This window comes from Garra rufa, chromosome 23, assembly GCF_049309525.1.
Source record: "Garra rufa chromosome 23, GarRuf1.0, whole genome shotgun sequence".
In the NCBI taxonomy this organism is placed as follows: Eukaryota; Metazoa; Chordata; class Actinopteri; order Cypriniformes; family Cyprinidae; genus Garra; species Garra rufa.
The window spans coordinates 15562939-15582472 of NC_133383.1; the positions used below are offsets into that span (position 1 = coordinate 15562939).

The window sequence follows — 19534 nt, forward strand, 5'->3', positions numbered from 1 at the left end:
GTGTGTGACAATACATTCCTAAAAATAAGGGTTCTTGAATATCCATGGAATCTTTCAAATGCCGAAAAGGTTCTTTGGATTTAAAAAAAAATGTTTTTCAAAATGGTCCTTTTAAGAACTGTCCACTGAAAGGTTCTTTGGAGAACCAAAAATGGCTCTTCTATGGCATCACTGCAAAAACAACCTTTTGAAACCTTTATTTTCAGTGTGTAAGAGGACTTTTTTGCATCTGGAAGGATAGAATACAAACTGACCTGAATGATGTTGCAACTGCAGTCCTTAATGAGGATTTAAGGGTTTCTAAAGATAAAGAGAAGTTAAATGTCTAAATGTTGCACTTGTAACTGTATTTGAGAACAATGAATATCACAAAGAACTCGAACAATCTGGCCAGCAGATCTTACAAATAATAATTTATTGCTTGTGGAAAATGGAGAGAAAATCAAAACCACTGTGGTATGCAAAACGCATTGGTCGATGAAAGATCAACAAGGACTTGGCTTGTCAGCACACTATCCAACGCCATATAAAAAAATCCTTTGGGAACTGACCAAACAAATAATTGTTTTGAGGATAGATCGAAGTTGCACATTATTATCTGACCACACTTTGCTATTTAACAACAGAGCAGGATTAGAGTATGAATGTATTCGTACAAAATGCTTTGATGAAATTGTTAATCCTTTAAAAAAAATCCTACATTTGTCTTGATACAAACTTAAGTCAGTTAAGCTTTTGGCAGGAACTTGGAAAACTACCCTCGGGAGCAAAGAAAGAAAAATAGATACATTCTTTGGAAATCCATGGATTTCAAGAACCGCTACTCTACTTTCTCGACTGCAAGTCATAGATTCAATCTGCCACAATAAAGCAATAAAGCAGGCCTTGATTGATTTGTAGTTGTAATTACTGTGGCGTTGTCTTGTTAATAGCTTTATTTTCCTGCCGTTTCAACCACATCTACTGCCGTTCTCACAAGAAACGACCCTAAAAGGTCAAAGGCTCTAGCCCCCAAGGGTGAATCATAGGTCCAAGGTTACTTGGAAATGGGAGACTGATTGCTTCTCAACGACATCTCGAAATCTACTCCTGAAAACAATATTCTATGATGGATCTGTAGTCTATGAGCCAAGGGTTAAAGAATGGCTGCAAATCATCGACAGGCTACAGGGGGGGCAATGCTATTTGTGAAAAGCCTGAACTTTTAAAAAAGGCATTAAAAAGTGAAAATGTCAATTATTAACTACCTTTAACTCTGTGGAAGAGTAGAGGACACTGGCCAGAAGTGGTGAACAGATGTGGGATTCTTCTCCTTAGTTTAGTAGGCTATAAACAATAAACATAAGACTAAATTAGTTAAAACAAAGAACTAAAATAACTGAACAGGTTACACAATAAGGTAACATGTAACCAGCCAATGATATCAGATGTTAGATTACCAAATTTCATTAGTGTAGCATAATGAATATAAATCTAAAGTTACATTAACGGCTAATTAAACAAGCGTTATGAACAAATCATTAGCAATTACTAAATGTGCTATTGTATTATGCATGTATTTATTAGCATCAGATTCAGTCAGCCTGCTATCTAGATATTGGTGTTCGTAATGTATAGGAGAAGAAAAAAAACCCATTAATGAATCCAACTTAATTGAGAGTGAATAAATGAATGTCCCTACAATTAAATTATCTTCGACAATGCATAACAAATCATTTAGTTATAGAGCCTTAGGGCAAAAAGCTGAAAAAGACACAGGGATGAATCAGTACTTACCTAAAGGTACTCGCCAAAGGTGTACACTGCCATCTTGTGGACATCCTTAAATATTCTGTCTTTGAATGGAGCCAAGATTTAAATGTGAAACACTGCTTTTCAATGATTTTATTTGTTTATTTTAGTCAAATATATATGAACGCTTCCTTCATGAGGAGGGCTTCTGGGAGAAATGTTTACAGAAAGATCCATTCATCTAAATAAAACTGCAAACAAATCAAACATTGTAACACGCATAATGATACAGGGACAGACGGTTTTTTTGTTTGTGCCGTGGGATGACGTTTTGACAATATAACACAGTCATGACTCATTGTGATAAAACAGGAATCTCTTTTTCTCACAACGCATCTCAGAATATTTATATGATCTGAAGTCTCTAAAAGTTCCTGAAGATATTAGGAAATTCCCAAAAAGTGTGGTGTGAAAGCGTCCATCCAGACCTTTTGTTGTGTGATTCAGTTATGTTGGGTTTTTGCATAAAGGCACAAAGCAGTAAGGCCCCCCCCCCCCCCCAAGGGCATCCTATTCTCATTTTTTTGGCAAGACGTTGGTCCCAATTGGCAGTCCTCTTTTTCCATGCCACTTATGTAAAACGAAAAGAAATCATAAAAAAGACAAAACATCAATAAAAACCATTAAGTGATTATACTTAAAGTGTACAGGTCTAATTCAACTAATAAAATAAACATACTGAAACCTACAGTCAGATGTGATCTACAGTTTAGAGAATACAGTGGGACATTCTGAAGTTTCAGCAGTGTATGACATCCTATTAGAGAGCTTGTTTGGGGGCAGCTAAGCCAAGCCTACTACAGAGGGTACAGCTCTGATTTCATCTTTCCCTGTGTGAAGCTACTCTGCGTGCTGGAGACAGGCAGGACTGCCAGGAGCCTAAGGATAGTTGAAATGTTGGGAAACGACTCGATGTCAGAAGTTTTCAGAGTGGCGAGAACAGTGTCGGGTAGGTGTTGATGACTGGCAATAGAGTCTTGCCACTTGTCCCGCCACCTCTGCAGCTCATCCTGGAAGGAGTTTGGGTCAGGTAAGACATTTTGGAACACCTTGACAAACTCAGTGTCCTTGCAGCATCCCTCCACTTTGGACATGACATAAGGCACAACCTGCAAGCAGCGAAGAGCAGACAAAACATCCTGGGAGAGCCCTTCTATCTCAGCAATACAGTGCTCAATGGCCTTTTTACTGATTTCCTCTCTGTAGTGCACATTTAAGGGTGGTTGTAGTGAAGGTACGTGCTTAGAAGCTAAAACGACTGCCTCTTGAAACCAGTTTTGATGATGTGAGTCAATACTGTTTTTCATTTCATTGAGAGAGGGCAGCAGATTAGAAAGGCGGTTTACAGCTTGATACACGTCGTAGGAATTTCCCTGAAGACTCAGGCTTATGCTTTTGGTGAGGCTCAAGATGTTTTTTATGATCACAACTGTCAATATGAAATCAAAGTTTTGGATAGCAGAAAGGAAGCTCTGAGCCTGTGTTGTGTTTGCCTCATTATCTTGGATCCCTTTGATCTCATTCAAGCAAAAGATGATGTTCTCTAAAATGTCTGTAGTAAGTTCCAGAACTTCATGGCTCATCGCCAATTGACTGCTGCTGATCTTGGCTTTTAGCTCACTGGCCTTCTTTTCGTCCTTCTGGAACAAATGTACAACAGCATCCTCTAGTCTTGCACGTCGTTGAATATCCTCAGAGAACCACATGAAGAGCTGCTCCAAGCACTCAAAACACTGACTTATCTCTCTCGGGGAGGACAAACTGGCTAGCAAGGATTCTGAAGTTACAAGGTTGGGGAAACTAAAGGCATGAGGGAGTCTCTGGGAAAGCAAAGCTGAAGCCTGTGTCATCTGAGAGACTGATGCACTGGGTCTTGCCAAGGTTTGACTTCTACAGAGTGCCAAGTTCAAACCCCACTTCTCAGAAAGGGCGATGGTGAGCGTATCTATGAATGTAGCAATGTCTGTGGAAATGGGGATAAAGGCTAATATATTTTCACACTGAATGTCTTGTTTGTTTAGGTAGTATACTCCTACAGGGATGTATGGTTGGCCATCAATTGCAAACTCTTCCTCAGTGACTATGGAAAAGAACTTTACGTTGCAGAGTTCCTTGAGCAATTCCTCTCGAGCAACAGCATCGTAGGAGGTAAAAACTCTTTTTTCTAGTCCAGTGCCATCCAGGGTAACTACTTGGTTTATACCATCCTGAGCCTTTACTTCAGAATGGACTGCGCCTTCAGATTCTGCCTCCATGGGGTGATCGGTAATATCCTCAGGTGAAGCAGGTGTGCAATGGTCAGAAACACTTGGAGTTATTGCAGAGGACTGAACAAGGCAAAAGTGTTCTGCTGCAGTTTCTTGGTCTGAGCAATCTGGTGAAGCTGAACTGAACTGATCTATGCCACAATGTGCAGCTACTTTGGGCTGTTCAAGGCCAATTTGATCTACTACGTTGGACTGATCAGTTTCACTTTGATTGCTAGGTACTATCTGATCATTTCCACCTTGACTAAGTGCCTCAGACTGACCAGGCACACTTTGATTCAATGCAACTGCAAGAATAGTTTCACCTTGAGCTTCTACTACGGACTGATCATTTCCACAGGGTTCATCTGCCACAAGCTGATCATTTCTACTTTGATTCCCTGATGCTATCTGACAAGTTCCACTTCCATCTGCTAACCCAAATCCACTTTGATGTTCTACAATTATAGGCTGATTAGTTGGAACTTCCACAAATGTATCAGTTACAGTTTGATCCGCTGATGACTGATCGGTTTCACCTTGATCTACTGTTACAGACTGATCACTTCCAGATTGATCTCCCAAAACTAACAAATTAGTTCCAACTTGGTTTGGTAAGACAGACTGACCAGTTCCACTATGATGTGCTGTTAAAGACTGATCATTTCCAGAGTCAACTACCATGAGCTGATCAGCCCCACATTGATTCCCCAATATTGACTGACTAGTTCCAGCTTCATTTGATAATATAGTTTCTGTCTGAACGTTTTCATTTTTACTGTCAACTATAGACTGATCTGGCTCAACTTGACCAACTGCTATAAACTGATCAGGTACACTTTGATCTTCTGAAACTGACTGACAGGTTACATCTCGATCTGCTGTAACAGATTGGTCATTTCCAGAGTCATCATCTTCCATGAGCTGATCAGATACATTTTGATCTCCTGATACTAGCTGACTAGTTTCACCTTCACTTGGGAACCCAGTATCCATCTGACCAGTGTTATCTTGATCCTCTACTACGGAATGATCATTTTCAACTTGACCAGCAACTATGAACTGTTCGGTTACAGTTGCTTCTCCTATTTCTGATTGACCAGTTTCAACGTGATCTGCTGTTACAGACTGATCATTTCCAGAGTCATCATCTACCATGAGCTCATCAGATACATCTTGATCTCCTGATGCTAATTGACTAGTTTCACCTTCACTTAGGAACACAGTTTCTGTCTGACCAGACTTACCTTGATCCTCTACTATGGAATGATAATTTTCAATTTGACCAGCTACTATGAATTGTTCTGTTACACTTGGGTCTGCTATTTCTGGCTGACCAGTAACACTTTGTTCTGTGGTTACAGATGGATCATTTCCAGAGACATCATCTACCATGAGCTGATCAGATTTATCTTGGTCTCCTGATGCTAACTGACTAGTTTCACCTTTACCTGAGAACCCAGTTTCTGTCTGACCAGTCTTATCTTGATCCTCTACTACGGAATGATCATTTTCAACTTGACCAATTACTATGAATGGTTCTGTAACACTTGGGTCTCCTATTTCTGACTGGCCAGTTACACTTCGATTTGCTGTTACAGATGGATAATTTCCAGAGCAATCGTCTACCATGAGCTGATTGGATACATCTTGATCTCTTGATACTAACTGACTAGTTTCACCTTGAGCTCCTGTTACAGATGGATCATTTCCAGAGTCATCATCTTTCATGAGCTGATCAGATACATCTTGATATCCTGATGCTAACTTACTAGTTTCACCTTCTCTTGGGAACCCAGTTCCTGTCTGACCAGTCTTATTTTGATCCTCAACTACAGAATGATCATTTTCAACTTGACCAACTACTATAAATGGTTCCGTTACACTTGGGTCTCCTATTTCTGATTGACCAGTTGCACTTTGATCTGCTGTTACAGACTGTTCATTTCCAGAGTCATCATCTACCATGAGCTGTTTAGATACATTTTGGTCTCCTGAAATTAACTGACTAGTTTCACCTTCACTTGGGATCCCAGTTTCTGTCTGACCAGTTACATTTCGATCTTCTGTTAGAGTCTGATCATTTTCAGAGTCAACTACCATGAGCTCATGAGACTCACTTTGATCCTCTGAAATTAACTCGCCTTCATTTGCTAACTCAGGTTCTGTCTGACTAGCATCTTGAGTGTCTACTACTGAATGTACAGTTTCAAGTTGACCATCTGCATTGAACTGATCATTTACAATCTGATCTTCAGTTACTGACTGACAAGTTTCATCCTGACCTGTTGTTACAGAATGATCATGTCCAGAGTTATCAGGACATATAGCCTCAACTTCATGAGATCCAGTTTGTTCCACTGCTACCAATTGACCAGTTTCACCTTCATCTGTTATCACTGTTACTATCTGACAAGCTTCATCCTGATTTTTTACAATAGACTGACCCGTTTCAGCTGGACTAACTTCCAACTGCTCAATTAGACGTTGTTCCCCTGTTGTTGGCTGGCCATTTGCACCCTGATCTTCAACTACATATGAATAATTTTCACTTGCATCAATTTCCATGGCTTGATCAGTTTCACTCTGATGGACTGACTCTAACTGTTCATTTACACTGTGATCAACTGACATGGGCTGAACAATTTCACTCTGATCCTCTGACACAATTTGACCATCTGCTAACCTTGTTACTGTGTGGCAACTTTCATCTTGAGCAACTATGGAGGAATCAGTTTCAACTTGAGCAATTGCCAAAAACTGATCAGGTACACTTTGTTCCTCTGTTGCTGGCTGGTTAGCTTCACCTGTTTCTGCTACTGCAAACTCAACCTCCATATGTTGGTCATCAGTTTCACTTTGATTAACTGATTCTGACTGAACAGTGCCAGCTGGCTGTTGTTCATTGGACTGCTCAGTTCCAGCTTGATTGGTAACTATTTGATCCTCTGTTACTATCAGACCAATTCCACACTGATCAGGTACTTCGGACCTATCATTTATATCTTGAACCAGTCCAATCAGTTGATCACTTCCATCATGTTCCGCTCCTGTAGATTGCATAGTGGCATCTTGGACAGATTCTGTTGGTTGGTCAGGTGTGCTGGTTGGCAGAGAGCTGCAAGCAGGGATGACTTCAGCTTCAGTGGTGGCTTTGTCTGAGATGCTAAGTGTTAAAGAAGATGACAGGTCAGGTGTATTTTCTTCAGCTTTTTCTATTTCACTAGAGCCATTGGTTTCCACTAGAATTTCCGCTGGAGCAGCAGTTTCAACATCTAAACAAAGGATAAGACATATTTAATTTAAAAAAAAAAAGAGATAATTACTTATTACTAATACTTTTCATTGAACAATACTGACTCTCAGTACTGATTCCAGCATTGTTTGCCTCTTGTGGATAATCCGAACCATTTGTATCTACAGCCATCTCCTGTGGAGCCATAGCAATCACCTCTGTGAAAGGACAGGAAAGACAGAATAAAACAACTGCATTTCATTACTTTGAAGGTCCATTTGAGTTCCTCAATAATTAGTTTTAGTAATTAGTTGAGCAATTAGTTTTACTTACCACCTTCCATTCTCAGGTGATTAATTCTTGATTTTACCTACATGTATGAAAAAAAATCAGGAACATTACTTTGTTTACCAGTTGATATTAATACTTATAAGAGCACACTGCTAGGGTGATTGACAATGTATGTTAATTTAATATTTTTTGGACAATGAGAATTATTAACAGTGTAAACACAAAGAAATGTACCACACCTGAGCAAGGAATTGATTACTCTCTGGATCACCCTCCATGCATTTCTCAATCACCTCCTCCAGGCTCTGTAGTGTCTGGCGATGCATAAGAAGCATCACTGCATCAGTCTTACTGCCGTTGTTGAAGATACCATCTCTGAGTAAAGTCTTCAAGGAGTTTAGCGTTGTCTTCATTAGGTCGCACTCCATGCTAATGCTAGGCAACACGGCCACAAGCTGAAGGAGGGTTGCAACATTTGGAAGGTTTTTGGCTTCATTATGGAGCAGTGTCTCAGAGATGGAGGTGGGAGGACAAACATCTTGATACTTCTCCCTCCATACTGTGGCCCAGGTGTTAATGTCTTCTTCTGCTGTCTCTGGCTCAGGGAGATCACTCAGGTATATAGTGTGCAGTTTATCTGTGGATTCTGGGAGTATAGGTAGAGGGTTGCACGTTGGCAGAAGGGACAAAACCTTAAGGGCTTTTAGGTGATTCTCTGTGAAGTTAAACTTCATTTCTTCAATCAACCCATTTAGAACGGGTAAACTAACTGCTTCCATGTAGAACGTTTCTGGTGAATCATGGCCACTGACAGATTCTGCATATGACAGCAATCCCATGACCTTAGTAGCAAGCTCTACTGCCTCTTCAAACCAGACAGCATGCACTGCACTCACATTGTCCAACATCTTGCTAAAAGAATCTATTATTGGCATAACCTTCTCAAGCTCGCAAATAATGTCAGCAGGGTTTCCGCAGCGAAACACAGTGCTGCAATTCCTCAAGGGAGCACAAGCATTCTTCAAGATCACCAGGGGGATGACAAAATCGACCTGTCTAATAGCTGTGGACAGGGTCTGGGAATGCAGTGACATGCTACTACTCCATGACCCACTGGAGTTGGTGCTCACAGAATCTAAGCAGTTCAGGACTCCATCCAGCATGTCCACCAAGATATCGAAGAAGTCTTCTCTCTTCTTCCATCTGGACAGGCATGTCTCTGGGACCTCTGCAAGGGCTTCCCGTGGGGTATTCAGCAGCCCATCCATGGTCTTGGCAAGCTCACCCTCTAATTTGGGTGACTGGTCAAAAAACTGTAACAGATCCTCAGCTGTCTCTAGAACCTTTGTAATGGAGGCATTTTGAAGGCTTAGAGCCAGCCAATAAGCAAGTCCACAAGACTCACTGGGAGTGTTCACAGCTAAGGGATAGCTCTCTAAAAAGCCCAAAGCCATCTTTCTGAGGCTTGTGCTCCCCGTACCAAAGCACATGATGGACTGGCCACGACAGCAGCCCATCTGAAGTCCCCATTCATCCTCAAGTGTCGCTGCGAGAGCCTTGGCTTGCAAATCCACATCAGAGCTTTCATCAAAGTGCAGAAATCCTATAAGCTCCACTTTAGGGATGCAGTCATTCACATATCTAACAAAGACTGGTAGGAACTTTACCTCACCCACTGAAATAGCTCTATCAGTGATGATGGAAAAGAAAGGAGAGTCCTGAACTTCAGTGAGGATTGTTTTTCGGACGGCCTTCACGATACTTTGTAACATTTCTTCTTCTGAAAACGATGTCCCTTCCTCCTGTACCCAATGACATGAGGCAAGTTTCTGAACAATAGCATCTTGCTCTGGTTTATCGAGATCGATCAATGAGCAGTTTCTCCTTGCAAGCATAGCTGCCTGTTTAAAGACTTCATCACAGTTCCTTATGTTGTCTGCTGGTTCACCAGAATGGCCATTCTCATCTGGAACCTGCTCCACATCCTTAACATTTATATGCGGCTCCTCAGCCACCACTTCTGTGCAACCAGCAACCACTTCTATGTTCTCAGGCTGCTGCGGAGTAGCTATGCTCTCAGCTCCCTCTTTGTTGATATCTGCTTCTAGAAGTCAGGGTTAACATTATTTTAAACAACTTACAAAATATTTTCAATAAAACAAATATTTTATTAAAGACTCAAACACATTAAAAACTCAAATGCAAGACTATTCCTAAAAAAAATTACATACCACTGCCTGTTATCTCAGAGTTTATCACAAGTATTGTGGAGTCTTTGTCCTGTGAATAGAAATACTACTGATGAACAAAACTGAAAAAAGCAAATCAACAAACAATAACTGATATGAATCTACATTTTCTTCAAAATAATTAAGTTATATAATTAAATCAACCATTTACACTGTAAACTCTAAACCTTACCTCTAAAAATGATATGCTATAACAATTATATCACAACTTTACAAACCTGCTGAGCAGCCCTGCCCTCTAATTCATCCATGTGTGCATCATCTGAAATGTTGGAAAAGTGAGCATTAAAGGAGACATGAAATTAAAACTGACCCCATCTTTTTCATAAATGCCTTTTTTTATCTCATAATTTTAGATTAAAATGTCATGCCATTTAGTGTGCTTAAATACTAAACACCAAGAAAAAAAAAGCAAGCAATTAAAATATATATTACATACCTTCTGTTTTTATTTCAACAGCCTTTCCTAAGGTTTTGGATTCTTTGTCCTGTAAAGTAAAACAGATTTTAGAAACACATCTGCAGAGCTAAGTAAACATTTGAAACAAAATGGATCCTTACCAGGCAAATACCCTCAAGCGTCTTAGGTGTGAGCTTTAAGCACTGAGTAACCATTCGGTCTAGGTCTCTGTTGAAGTCAGTGCCCACCTGAAGCACGGCTAAACAGGGCGATCTGTCCATGGGTGAGGTGTTGCTCAAGTAGTCTTGATACATTATGTGCCGCTTTACCTCACCACAATATTCCAATGCTGTGCTTGGCAACACACACATAATCTTAAGCAATGTGTTGATGTTTACAAAGTACTGCATAAGGGGCAGACGTAGAGTCTGAAAAATGGTCTCTGGTATAGTAAAAGTAACCACTTTTGTCTTCCACTTCACTTTCCAGCAGCTCAGCTCCGTAAAGAAGTTGTCAGGATCAGGAAGGTCACCAATGTACAACGGAGGTTTTGACTTGAGCGTTTCAAAAACATAGCTCGTTGTCACAGAGCTTGGGACCAAGGACAATAAGTTGAGAGCCTCCTTGTGGTCATCAGAGAAATAGTCTTTCACCATGTTTATGAGGTGGTCAACTAAAGGGACACTCATTGTGTCCTTGTAGTATGAACCTGGTTTCAAATGGCTGTCCCTTGGAATGATCACGCCATCAGGCACTTTAACCAGCACACCCAGATTCTGAGCAAAGCAAGATGCTTCATCAAACCAATTCTGGTGGAAAACCTTGATGTTGGTTTTCACTCTGTTAAGTGTAGCCACGATACCACTGATCTGGCTGAGCTGCGATGCAGAGCTAAAATGATCTTTCTGTAGTGCTGCACTCAGTTCTTTGGTGAAGGATGAGGCATTTTTCAGCGCAACGATGGCCACAATGAAATCAAAGTCCCTTATTAACTGAAGCAGTCTCTTGGCTCGGTTGGACACTGCCAAACTCCATCTTTGTTGTTGGCAGTTATCAATATTTTCTAGCCAATCAACCAGAGGCTCCAGAATCTGAGCGAAGACTTCATAAGAGTCGTGTTTCTCAAGCCAAGTGGAGCAGAAATTTCCTTGAAGCTCATGGATTTTCTCATAGCTCTCTCTTAGCCCTATGGCTAAGACTTGATCTAACTGTTTCTCGAGGGCAGGCATGCTGTGGAAAAATGACACTATCTCCTCCAATGTGTCTATGGCTCTGATGACCGCAGCTACTGGAACTGACCTTGACCACCAGGTATTAAAAGAGTAACATGAGCAGTGTGTGCATATAGCGAGAGGATACTTCTCCTGTATTTTACATGCAAATGCCTTGAGCTTGTAGGACACTTCCCCAGAGCCAAGGTAAGCCTGACCTCTGCAGTAGCTCAAATCCAAATGCCACTCTCTAGTGACAACATCAAAAAGTAGCTCACACATGGCCTCAGTGTCATGAGCAACCTCGATAAAACCAAGAAGCTCGAGGCGCATGACATCGAAACTGTCAACAAATCTGATGAACGTGGGTAAGTAGTCAATCTCTCCAAATCTGACAACTCGGTCGATAAACAAGGAGAAGAATGAACTTCCGAGCTCTGAAAGAATCCTTTCCCTGACAACATCCTCACACACTTTAAGGACTTCATTCATCTCGGATATGGTCACATATTGTACTTCTTGATCTTGATCACCCTGAGTGTGTCTGCTTTGCTTGCTGTATGCTGCCGTGACAGCAGCCTGTAACGCAGATTTTAATGCCTCTTTATCAGTTTCTGCACACTCAGGCGGTTTCTGGCTCTCAATGTCCATATTTAAAGTCATCTCTCTTGGTTCTTCTGTATCCTCTTTAGATGCATCATTTGCACTGGTTTCTGGAACTGTAAAGGAGTTGGGATAAAAATAAATAAATAATTAATTAAAATTAACAACTGCATCTAACAAAATACAACTCACTTGAAATCATTCTTGTTTAAGCTATAAAAAACAGAAGGGTGCTATTTTTTTTTTTTTTTGAAGAAAATTAAGTCAAAGATGAGAAGCTTTACCTGATGGTTGCACTTCCATTACATCATCCTAAAAACAAGTGGATAAAAATGGTGAACAGCTTGTTAAAAACATTTGACTTTTTGCCATCATTTATCTCCAGGAAATTTAATGCAATTTAATACAAATAAAATTAAAATCAATTACCACAAACATGCTTACGTCATATAACAGCTGCAGGATTTCTGGATATTTCTTTACATACTCCTCCACCATCTCCTCAATGCTGAAGTGGACATCTTGATTGACATAAACAAAGGCCATATTGCTCAGTCTCTTTTCCGCTGACACTTCTTTCATGTAGGTTTGATAGCGGTCCAACACCATGTCATAGTGCCCATACACATCTGCTTCAGCGCGGACACATGGGATGGTACCCAATACTCTCAACAGGCTCTGCACATTTGGGTAAAAGCCTATATCTGGGATCTTGAGAGTAGCAAACACACTGGTGGGAAGAATCCTTCGCTTGCTAGCATGTCGCCATTTCACTTCCCAACAGCCCAGCTCATCATAAAAGGAGTCAGGACGAGCCAAGTTATTCAGGTTAGCATCAGCAACTTTGTCTTTGCGGATGCTAAAATTGTGGTCAGCCATGTATGAGGGTACCAGTGACAACCATCTGAGGATCCTTGCCATTTCAGTGCCTAGGACTCTTTTGACTTCATCAACAAGGTACTGTAAAACCTTCTTGCTCAGCGCTTCCCTGTAATAATCCTCCAATGAGACTTGGGGTTTCTCCTCACCATCACCATTTGTCACCATCTCCACTGTTTGATTAACTGGCACCCCCAACTTCTTGGCTCTGCCCACTGCATCAGAGAACCACTTCCTGTGAAAAATGGCAATCTCCTGCATGTGTTTGGTTAGAAGCTTTAAGGCGTTGGAGATTGTGTACTGCAACGTGCTGCTGATGCTGATTATTCCCCTGAGGCTGGGGTTCAGGATGCTCACGCAACACAGTGTGTTCTTTAAGACCACAAGAGTAATGATGAAATTAAAGTTCTTCAGCTTCTCTTTCAGCATTAGAAGCACTACAACGGTGTCTGCGTCCACATCTGAAAGGGAACTGGTGCACATCTCTCCAATGCTGCTCAAAAGTGGCTCCAAGATATCAAGCATTGTCTGGAAAGCATCGGTGGCATATTCCCAGTGGTTCTGGCAGGACTCTTTCACTCTGTCTACTTCGCCTTTGATGTGGCTGTATGAAGCAGTGATCTTGGCATCAAGTTTCTTCGCCAGAGTTTCTGACTGCCTAATTATGGCAGCAACCTGCTCTACAGTATCAACAACGTCCTGAATTGGAAGGATGGGCATGGAGCGAATCAACCACACGTTGAAGGCGTAAGGCTCACTGGGGGACAGAACCACCTGTGGGAAATCCCGCAGCATCCTGCAAGAGAGATCCTTCAGTTTCTGACACATGGCACCTGATGACAGGTAGGTGAAGCCACGGCAGTGCTCCATTCGCAGCCCCCACTTGTTCTGGATCTCAGATATAAGCATAAGGAACAGACCGTCAGAGTCAAGATCGCAGGGAAGGAATCCCATGAGGTGCTTCTGTGGGAAGCCTTCACCTGTAACTGAGCGGATAAACAAAGGAATCTGGTCCTTGCCCTCAATATTTACTCTGTCTTGGAGAAGTATGGAAAAAAAGCGTGCAAGACGCAAGCTACTGCGGATTTCCTCACGCATTACATCCTCACCTAATGCAAGCACTTCTTTTTGGTCGATCTTCTCTGCACAAACAGTATTGACAGAGAGTGGCCCAGCTGGGTCATTCCCCAGTGGTTTGACAACATTGAGAGATGTGTTGTTGGTGATGCTAAAACCAGTGAAGGCTAAAGTCTCCTTGAAGTAGTCTTTCAAAGTTTCCTTCGCTTTGGAAACAGCAGGATCCTCCTTTTCTGATTCATCATGTGCAGGAGGATTTTGTGTTTCGCTGTTCTCAGCTGAATCACTCTCAACTTGAACTTGTGCCTCTGGCACAGAGGGGTTTGAGTTATTTGTTGTTGCTAAAAAAGCAGAACACAAACACACTTTTAAAATAGCACAGAATCCACTGTAATTAGTTTGTGTAATTACAAAGAAAAAAACTGAATTTAAAAATGCTGACATGGAAATGCGTTACCTACCTTTAGTTTTCTTTGTGACAACAGGCTCCTCTCCTGTCTGAAAAATGAAAACCAAATACGTAATGCATCATGTTTAGTCAACACTACAATACATCCATAATGACAAATAAAATCAATGAATAATAATAACAAGGCTAATACATTATTTTAATGATAACTACAAATGATGAAATGCTTGTTAAGGAAATGGGCCATTAATAACTATTACAAGCATGAGATCTAATTACCATTCAAATGGTAATGTACACAGAACTCAATACCCTTAGTGTTTATTTACTTTGTCACTTTGTATTTAACTTCAATAACTAACTCAAAAAATGCCTACATTACATTGAATAAACACTTTTCTGAAATGCACTGAATATCTACGTAACGCTACTTGTGTGTGCTGGGTTCACTGTGGCACTCTTTACAAAGAAACTCCTTAAAACCCATTCAGTACAGAACAGTTCATGTCTTAATTAGATGTACCAGATTTTGGAATACCAGTCTGTAAGGAAGTTGCTAGAGACCATACATTATTAAATTGTTGAAATGTTTTTTTCTCAGGATGTTCCCAAAACAAGAAAGGTACAAACAGAATAAAATAGAATGTTTTTAAACTTGATGTGTACATTAGATACTCACTTTCTCCCGTGTCCTTTTTCTGTTGCTAGTTTGTGCATTGTCTTGGTTGGTTGCAAAATCGAATATAGTAGGAATGGCATCATCCTTCAAAGACTTCTCAGAGCTCTGAAATAAAAAGGGGTTTTACATATTTCACCACACAGGAGTAAGTGTGGGTAAGGAGTAATTGTGTCATGTCAAGGTGTGGGGGCAGAGGTTGAAATATTTGGGAATATCCAGTTTAGCAAATGGAACAGCGTACACATATTTTTGGGAAATATGTGATGCTTGACAACAAAACCAGTCTTAAATAGTACTGGTAAATTTGCAGCAATAGCCAACAATACATTGTATGGGTCAAATTTATTTTTTTTTATGCCAAAAATCATTAGGACAGATAATGTACACACCCCCTTGTCATCCAAGATGTTCATGTCTTTTTTTCTTCAGTCGTAAAGAAATTGAGGAAAACATTTCAGGATTTCTCTCCATATAATGGATATCTATGGTGCCCCCTGAGTTTGAACTTCCAAAATGAAGTTTAAATGCAGCTTCAAATGGCTCTAATCTAAGGGTCTAATCTAGCAAAACGATTGGTTATTTAAAAAAAAAAAAAAAGACAATTTATATACTTTTTGAACCACAAATGCTTGCCTTGGTCTAGCCCTGTGTGATCTGTGTGTATTCCTGTTTATGACAGTTAGGGCATGTCAAAAAACTCCCATCTCATTTTCTCCTTCAACTTTAAAATCGCCCTACATTGCTGCAGAAGTACTGACCCAGTGTTTACAAAGTGAACAAGCAAAGGGGGTCAAAAGCCCTTTACAAAAAAAAGGTAAAACAGCGATCTAGGACAATTTTGAAATTGGAAGAGAAAATGAGATGGGAGTTGTTCGACCCTTTAAAGCTGCTTTTAAACTGCATTTTGAAAGTTCAAACTCGGGGGCACCATACATATCCATTATATGGAGAAAAATCCTGAAATGTTTTCCTCAAAAAAAAATATTCTGACTGAAGAAAGACTTGAACATCTTGGATGACAAGGGGCTGAGTACATTATCTGTAAATTTTTCTTCTGGAAGTGTACTTCCATACGTTCCAAGAAGATATTTTGTAAATTTGGTAACACTTTCTATGAAGCCTGTATTTATAGCCCGTAATACATTATAAGGGTATTCTTAAGGCATTATAATTAATGCATAATGCATTATAAAAACTTTATAATAGGTTATCTCATGAGTATTCATAAGAACAGTTTTAATGTATTATAATGTTTACTTATTTGTGGTTATAGCTTTTAAGAGTATGATTACCTCATCATAGTTATAACATATTATAAGTCTCATATCTTGCCATGCTACTCATGTCACTTTACTTAAAGCATACAAAGACCACTTATAAGTAACTATAATAATATTTCTCAAAGAACCCTAAGATCAGGCATCAGATCAGATAAATGTGTAATGACACATTTGTATTATTAGTTTGATTATTTTGATAGTACCCTTTAGACAGCTTTTGATATGTAACTCTGCAACTCCATGTCAGCTAGCAGTAATTATTATTAGTAGTATGCTAAATATATGCTAACACTAAATTGTGATGTTTCCCCAAAAGACAAACTATTATACAGGTCCTTTTCAAAAAATTAGCATATTGTGATAAAGTTCATTATTTTCTGTAACGTACTGATAAACATTAGACTTTCATATATTTTAGATTCATTACACACAACTGAAGTAGTTAAAGCCTTTTATTGTTTTAATATTGATGATTTTGGCATACAGCTCATGAAAACCCAAAATTCCTATCTCAAAAAATTAGCATACCGGTATTTCATCCGACCAATAAAAGAAAAGTGTTTAATACAAAAAAAGTCAACCTTCAAATAATTATGTTCAGTTATGCACTCAATACTTGGTCGGGAATTCTTTTGCAGAAATTACTGCTTCAATGCGTCGTGGCATGGAGGCAATCAGCCTGTGGCACTGCTGAGGTGTTATTAGAAAACGTAATATAATGTAAAAAATAAATGTAATATAATACAGTCCATTATAAATTAAGTAGATTTAATATGGCATCCATTGTGTGTTATAAATAATCATAATTTTATAGTTATAACCTCAAATACTCAAGTATTTGAATGTATTATAATTGTTGTTATGGTTATTCATGAGATGATATAACATATAAGGTTTTTTATAATACATTACGCATTCTTTATAATGCTTTAGAAATACACTTATAATGTATAATAAATAGTAATATTATAATAAATAAAAAAAAAACTTAATTTATGATTAGTAATATGCATTGCTACTTCATTTGGACAACTTTAAAGGCAATTTTCTCAATATTTAGATTTTTGCACCCTCAGATTCCAGATTTTCAAATAGCTGTATCTTGACCAAATATTGTCCTATCCTAACAAACCATACATCAATGGAAAGCTCATTTATTCATCTTCTGGGTGATCAAATGATTTAACCTTATGACTGGTTTTGTGGTCCAGGATCACATATGCCTAATAATTCATAGCCAATATTTAGCAAAACAAAAAATATTTCAAACACTGGCAAATTACCAGTGTCAAAAATGGTGCAGTGTTCTGTGGGGAAACCCTACACATCAATCCTAGTAAAAATGTATTTTACTGGTTTTGTTCTCTAACATCATGATAAAGAAAGAATAAAAAGCCCACAATTCTAATCATCAAAGCCATGTAGACTTACCTGCTCACATATCATTGAGGTCTCAAAATGTTTTGAGCACAATTTGTAGCTCCTGTGTAAATCTTCAGGTGTTTTGATCTCCAGATCTGGTCTGTGGCAGTTCACCACCCATTGTTTACATCTAAAGATATGAAGCAAGGTTACTGCAGTAGTACAAAAGTGATATTTTACCATTACAAACCTCAACAATGAAGATAAAAACACGGGATCTAAAACAAAGCATAAGTGTTACTAAACAGTAAAATACTCAATTTGACCCCCAAGAAGAAAGCAAAAGCTCAAATCAAGCCATAAACAGAATAACGTATTCTGAGGGAATTAAATTCCTGCCATTTTGGGAAGGGCCTGATGATGGCGAACGTGTACAGGAGTCGTTTGCTTACAGTAACCCCATAAAAGTTGCAGCAATCACTTTGAAAAAAATGCGAAATATAATAACATGATAGCCAATTAGAAAACAGACCCTCGCAAAAACAAAACAAAAATTGCATTACCAGATTAACGAGAGCAGCATGGAAAGCATAAGCCCACAAAAAGGGTGCCATGCATTCAATGAATCGTTGTGAAAGGGGGGCAGAAGCTAACCAGCTAACAAACAATGCTAATTTGCTCATTCTTTGCTTAAAATAAAAATCTAACGTGGAAAAAAATAACAGAGATTAAATTGCGATTGCATTTACGCCCAAAGGCTTGCACTCACCGAACGGGATCCAGTGGGAACCTAAAGAAGGAAACGTTGGACTGGTCCGTACTCTGCTTGCAGTTTGCTGCGGCACAGCAGTCGGGCATTTTGGACTTAATCAAAATGAATACTGCATTGCATGAATCCTTCGGCGCAAAAGGAGACGCTTTCAAAGCAAAACGCGAGCGCGCATCTACACAGATTTCACGCTATCTAGCGTTGTTTCCAGCCGTCGCGTGCATTCTACTGGAACTTGCTCATGGCCGAAATGTTGCTACTTTCACAGAGGAATCAACAACCAGGAAGAACACCTATGTAGAGCGGAAATGGACTGAACGGAGGACGGATCCCCCCCAAAAATAACTCTATCACCGTCATTCGTTCCCCTTCTCAATTGCACTTAGTGACTAAGTAAAAATCGCTGCACAACTTAATTTTTAAGTGTCATCACAAGATGATTAAATCAAATGACAAATTTGTCCCCCTGCTTCAAGGCGCCAAGGTTTTTATGTAACCCACGTAAACATTCGAGGTCACACCCTTTTAATAACACATAGTTGATTATTTTATGAAATCTCAATTAATTTATAGGTGTATAAATTTATGCAGGCAACAATTAGGGAGTTTAACCCATTAATCCCACTTACTAACATCTGGATTATTCATTGTATTATTGTTGCAACAATAATACAAATTCTTTAAATCTTAATTTAACATTTCATTTTTTAAACAGCTGATAAATTTTAGCTTGTCCCTCTAAAAGATGCCACACTTAGCACATGTATTAAATATAAACTATTTTTGTTTTTGTTTTTCACTGTATTTACTCAGTATTATTTGGGAAGGACTTAGAATTCTATATTTGTATGTTTGATGTGCTTTTTTAATGCAGAGAATGAACATTTTAAATGTAAAAAACATCATACACTTGTTTATTTTATTAGGAAAATACCATATACTGTATATAAGAAGATGTGGGCTCAATGTAAACCAACTTTTTTTTTCTCCATATTTTAAGTGATTTTTAATTATAGGAGGTGAAGTGAGGTGAAGTGAGGCCAAGTATGGTGA

The 19534-nt window shown here is 39.2% G+C and overlaps 1 protein-coding gene across 1 annotated transcript; it reads right to left on the reverse strand.

The window, feature by feature from the left end:
- Positions 1–1869: 1869 nt before the first annotated feature.
- LOC141298945 (uncharacterized) lies at positions 1870–18570 on the reverse strand. The gene is made up of 12 exons (XM_073829240.1): positions 18482–18570; positions 17782–17902; positions 15071–15175; positions 14444–14480; positions 12456–14323; positions 12311–12338; positions 10374–12142; positions 10252–10300; positions 7803–9667; positions 7606–7642; positions 7398–7490; positions 1870–7312 (listed from the first exon to the last, which is right to left on the reverse strand). Exons 1-12 carry the CDS (start codon positions 18568–18570, stop codon positions 2589–2591), a joined length of 10785 nt encoding a protein of 3594 aa, XP_073685341.1. The 3' UTR covers positions 1870–2588.
- Positions 18571–19534: the final 964 nt, after the last annotated feature.

Bases quoted from the DNA above. Each gene is read 5' to 3' on its own strand.
- LOC141298945 (XM_073829240.1), bottom strand. From the start codon at position 18,570: ATGCCCGACTGCTGTGCCGCAGCAAACTGCAAGCAGAGTACGGACCAG. The intron at 17,903-18,481 runs GTGAGTGCAAGC...TCATATCTTTAG, and splicing joins TTCCCACTGGATCCCGTTCG to ATGTAAACAATGGGTGGTGA. The intron at 7,313-7,397 runs GTCAGTATTGTT...TCCTTTGTTTAG, and splicing joins TGCTGGAATCAGTACTGAGA to ATGTTGAAACTGCTGCTCCA.